This window comes from Caenorhabditis briggsae (assembly GCF_000004555.2).
Source record: "Caenorhabditis briggsae complete genome, chrV, whole genome shotgun sequence".
Classification (NCBI taxonomy): domain Eukaryota; kingdom Metazoa; phylum Nematoda; class Chromadorea; order Rhabditida; family Rhabditidae; genus Caenorhabditis; species Caenorhabditis briggsae.
Window position 1 is genome coordinate 2,656,364 of NC_013488.2, and position 5,017 is coordinate 2,661,380.

The 5,017-nt window shown below is 34.6% G+C and overlaps 2 protein-coding genes across 2 annotated transcripts; both read right to left on the bottom strand.

The window, feature by feature from the left end:
• Positions 1 to 781: 781 nt before the first annotated feature.
• Positions 782 to 1,910, bottom strand: CBG21839 (the record flags this gene model as incomplete). Its single annotated transcript, XM_045236725.1, has 3 exons — positions 782 to 890; positions 932 to 1,036; positions 1,792 to 1,910. The coding sequence occupies 3 exons, from the start codon at positions 1,908 to 1,910 to the stop codon at positions 782 to 784; spliced, it is 333 nt and encodes a 110-aa protein (XP_045097405.1).
• Positions 1,911 to 4,106: 2,196 nt separating this feature from the next.
• Positions 4,107 to 4,199, bottom strand: CBG26936 (the record flags this gene model as incomplete). The annotated part of the gene is made up of 1 exon (XM_045236726.1): positions 4,107 to 4,199. The coding sequence occupies one exon, from the start codon at positions 4,197 to 4,199 to the stop codon at positions 4,107 to 4,109; it is 93 nt and encodes a 30-aa protein (XP_045100480.1).
• Between the last annotated feature and the right edge of the window lie 818 nt (positions 4,200 to 5,017).

Below are 5,017 nucleotides of genomic sequence, written 5' to 3' on the forward strand. Positions count from 1 at the left end.
ATCAGCAACATTTTATTAGTTAACCACTTTTTGATTCTTTCACAGAAAATGAGATTATAGGCTCAAAGTGGACGATCCGGGTGTCGTTCTATTAGAGGTTTTACGGTATATATTTTTCCACAGACTCATTTTTATAGAATTTTTTTCATATTATGTTATCTAACGAAATTGTGTTCCGTGTTCCGGAAAATCCCGGAAAAATATGTTAACTCAATTTTCAGTGGCTCAAAAAAATATGTATAACGGAAGTGATTTTTCGAATGACCAGCATTGTTGTGTCTGCGATAAATTTTCTAGTCTTTGTGGTAAATAGTAGCTAATCTAATTAAAGTTTTTATAATTCTGCTATTCTATAAAATAAACTTACAATCAGAAAAAATGCGTAAGATAATAGAATTAAATATAACCAGACATCTGTTTGTCGCGCCTTTGGCGCTTCAACCATTTTTCTGGTGCGCTTTCGGCGGGATAAAATCTAGTATTTTACTGGATCGCGGCTCCGCTCTTAATGTTTTCTGAAAAGGTTATTACTTATTATTTTTATTAAATACTTATTTTTCAAGCTTCACAAAAATTGCAAAACGCTCTGTTCTGAAAACTGTCAAGAAGAAAAAGAGCATCCACACTTACTGTATCGGCCATGGACCGTTGCATCCAGGCTCGAAAAATGCAAACAAGTTGATAAAATAAAATAACGTTTATTCTTCTTCCAGCAAATCACATTTATCAGTTAACTCGAATTTCGGTAATTTTCCTTATAGACTTCCGACCCATTGTTTTACTACAACACTACTCGTCGATCCGTTTCCTTTTCGCATTGTTCGATGAACCAGGAATGCTTCAATGGCACATCCGAATAGTTTTGTAACTGCTCCACACGGACCAATGTTCTCAAAACAATTTGAATTTTTGAAACAAGAAGCGTTAGTACCTGGAAACTGAAAAATTCCGTAGTTGCAAAATGCTTGAAAATAAAATTTGGCAAAAAATCAAACATAAATACAATGGATGACTCAATAAGTGCAAGACGATTGGCCTGAAAATTTTGGAACCTTCAGGAACAAATAGAAGAAAAAATTAGTTAAGCTTACTCTTGAAAGTTCGACTCCTCCAGTTTTCATGATATTGTTAATGATGAACAACTTAATACACAATAACAGGGAAAATATACAGATCATTGCGAAAATAGTCTGAAAAACACCTAGAATCGGTACGGGAAACTATCGGAAGATCCAACCGATTTATGAGTGAGCCAATAGTTCGCAAAACAAGAGTTTATTGCACAACCAAAGGCTGCACAATTTTTCGGAATATTCAGATGGAAGTCGCAGAACCCGAATAGAACCAAATTTTCAAACAAGCCAAAATTTATTGCCAGAATCAAAATGATGATGGCGGGAAAATGCTGACGATAGTTATGAAAGAAGATTGGTGTATAGGCAGCCTGAAAGAAAGCAAATGCACTCTATTGATAATTTATAAAACTTGTTTACCACCATTCTCTCAATTGCCACTGATAATACTATTATAGACCGACAAGCTCCAACATTGGATCCTGGTAGTGATAGATAGAATGAGAAGTTGTGATATTCAGAAAGTTGGCTTGGGAAAAACGAATACTGTACTACGAATAGAAGGTAAGGAGCCAGCGATGCTCCCAAAATCACATCCACGGTGAATCGGTAGCAGAATAGCGTCATGTCGTTTTTCTTTCTGGAATCAACAAGAGTTGAAGGTTTCTAGAAAGCGAACTTAATCGTTTCAGATGCAACTAGATTCTAGATGACATACTTCATAAAGGTTTTCAGAAGAATAATGTTCATGATACATGTGAAAAGAGCTGATATGAACCCCAATATAGAAATTGCCACCGCGAATGAATTCATCTCAATATTATCAGACTGTGGCATGTTTCAAAATTATAAGAATGATAATTTGATTATTTTTATAGAAAATTCAGAAACAAATAACTTAGTTTTTTCCCTTTTATGATAAATAGCCGACCTCCAAGAGCTGAAAAGCTAGTTTACGAAGTATATTCAGAGCTAGAAATATAGAAACTCCATTCGATAATCAAAATGTTTCAAGAAACTAAATTTTGGTTCTTCCAACTCTTGTAGTCATTCAACACACTCAGAAAAAATGCGTAAGATAATAGAATTTAATACAACCAGACATACCATGTTACCATGGTATGTTTGTTTGTAGAAACATGAAAAATAATGAGTTTGAAGATGATACGAAATACATAACAAGTCACGAAAATGCGAGTCATTTTTTGAATTTTCGAAAATTCTACTTCCGTTTCTACAAGTTTCAGCTACTCTGATTTTCCCAAAAACGCTTTTCTGGTTTTAAGAAATATTGTTTGAAATGTGTAGATGTTACATATCTTATGAGGAGACATGATCTATAGATATTGGATGCTTCTAGTACTGGAAATGCCGGAAAAGACAGGCAAAGACAAAATAAGAATACTGTTTTTTGTTAGCTAGCTGAACGTAATGATTTCACATACACATTACGTATCCAAAATTTATTAATTTTACCAGTTTTTTGTTGAAAATGGTCTAATTTGAATAGCTGAATAATATGGGGGGGAATTCGCGGATGTGACTCAAAATTCACAAATCTACAAAACAAAAATAGAGCTTCAATTTTCCTCAGTTTTTTTTTCCGATATACGTCCAGAATTCGAAAATCCGGAATCCCGAATTCTAAATCCGTAAATCCTGATTCCGGATTCCGGAAATCCGGAAATCGGACATCCCGAATCCTGATATCAGTAACCGTGTATAATGGTCTCTGTGTATGGGGGTCAGAATCTTGAAATTCTTAAAATTCAGGCTTTCAAAAAGTGGCCGCAGAGCCTCAAAACCTCCAAAATCTCACTTTTTCAGAGTGGAATTATACTTTTGTGGATCGGCCAAAACGTGATTTGTTTCTCGTTTCCGGGTCACGTTGATGGATCAAAATTTTTATGGTCTTTATTTTTCATGCTGACACCTTTTCACGAATATTGACCTAAATAAGTATTTCAGTACAAACTGAGGGTGGAATTATACTTTTGTGGAGTACTGTATTTTAGGCCGACATGCTCCAACATTTGGTACTTTGGCATCAATTTTACTTTGTCCAATACCCAAAAGTATACTAAACAAGGGTTTATCAATTTCTTAAAATACGCTAGTTAACAGGTTACATAGGACCTGTAGAACATCTGAAAATTCAGTTTAAAGCTACATCAAGCCGTTATTGAGCTTGCTGACATTTTAGGGTGTTCCAGATAAAAGAAGGATGGCGTTTCAGCCTAAGCCTGTGATTGAAGAAAGCTTCCTCAATCCAAAAATATCATCCAATTTTTGAAAAATGAGAAATCCGAGACAAGAAGTTTCATGCCAAGATTTCTACTCAATTTGGCCCAAGACTATTCTTATTCCGGACCAACATTTTGTTCCAAGAAGACTAATTTTGAATTAGAAAAGATTTCTTCAATTATAGACTTAGGCTGAATCATCGTGTTTCCTTTATGTGGGACACCCAAAAAACGACGGCAAGTTTAATAACTCTGCTCGTTGCAGCCTCTAATCTAACTCTCGTATGTCCCATGATCCCCAGAACATCTGGGAAAGGTACATGTACACTATCAACTAGTGTACCTTAATGACTCAATATACTACATTTCGGGTGTCATTTTGGATACTGAGCAAAGAAAATGTAATGTCAAGGTTAGATCTCAGGATAGTACTTGAATGAAGGTCCTAGCAATTTTTGGATTACCCAAAATTTTCGTTCCGTGATTTTATTTTTCGTTCCGTGATTCTAGAAGAGTGCCCAACATTTGACCCTGATAGCGATAGATAAAATGAGAAGTTCTGATATTCAGAATGCTGATTTTCAAAACACAAATGCAGCACTATTAATAATAGGTAAGGAACCAACGGTGCTCCTAAAATCACATCTATTGTGAATCGATAGTAGAATAGAGTCATATCGTTTTTCTTTCTGAAATGAAAGGTCATAGAAGACTTCTAGAAAACATATATTTTTACCGAGCTCTTGATTCCAAATGACTTACTTCACATAAGTTTGCAGAAGAATAATATTCATAAACAAGTTACAAGACCGGATACACATCCCAATACTGAAATTACCACCGCCGATGTGTTCATTTTAATGTGCTCGGATTGTTGTGCCATTTCTAGTAAAAATGTAAGAGTCAGACTTGATTTCGTAGAAAATAATCAAAATATCGTTCAGACTAGATAACACATCTTGTTAGAAAAACACTATAGATATTGAAATTCTATTAAATAAAGGAAATACGTTTGTGGTTTTGTTTTCCTGAGCCATCCAAGCAGAAATATGTGAAATAATGAGCTTAAAGAAGATGTGGTATTAGTCGGAGAAATTGATTTTGTGCTTTCAAGATACATTTTTGAAATAGATGCTGCATATCTGATCCTACTGTGTGGATATCCTTTTGAATGCTTCTATGATTTTCAATTCTTGAAAAAAAAACGAAAAAAAGAATAATATTTATTGGTAGCAAAAAATTACATCTATTATATCAATTATCTCAAACTTTGGTTATGTTCTTCTGTTTCAAGTGCCGACTAGATGATCTGCTATTCTCCGAAAGTCTCGATTCGTTTCCTTTTCGCATCGTTCGAAAAACTAGGAATGCTTCAATGGCACATCCAAATAGCTTCGCAACTGTTCCGTACGGACCGATGTTCTTCAATAAAGTTAGATTTAGGGAAAAAATGAGATAGTACCTGGAAACTGAAAAATTCCGTTTTCGAGTTTTGACTTGCAATGAAATTTGGCAGAAAATCAAACATAACAACAATGGATCAATCAATAAGTGCAAGACGGTTGACCTGAAAATGATAGAATATGTATTTCTGAGCACTGACAAAATAACACTCACTCTTGAAAATTCGACACGCCCAGTTTTCATAATAAACAACTTAATACACAAAAGGAGGGAAAATATACAGATTGATGCAAAAAT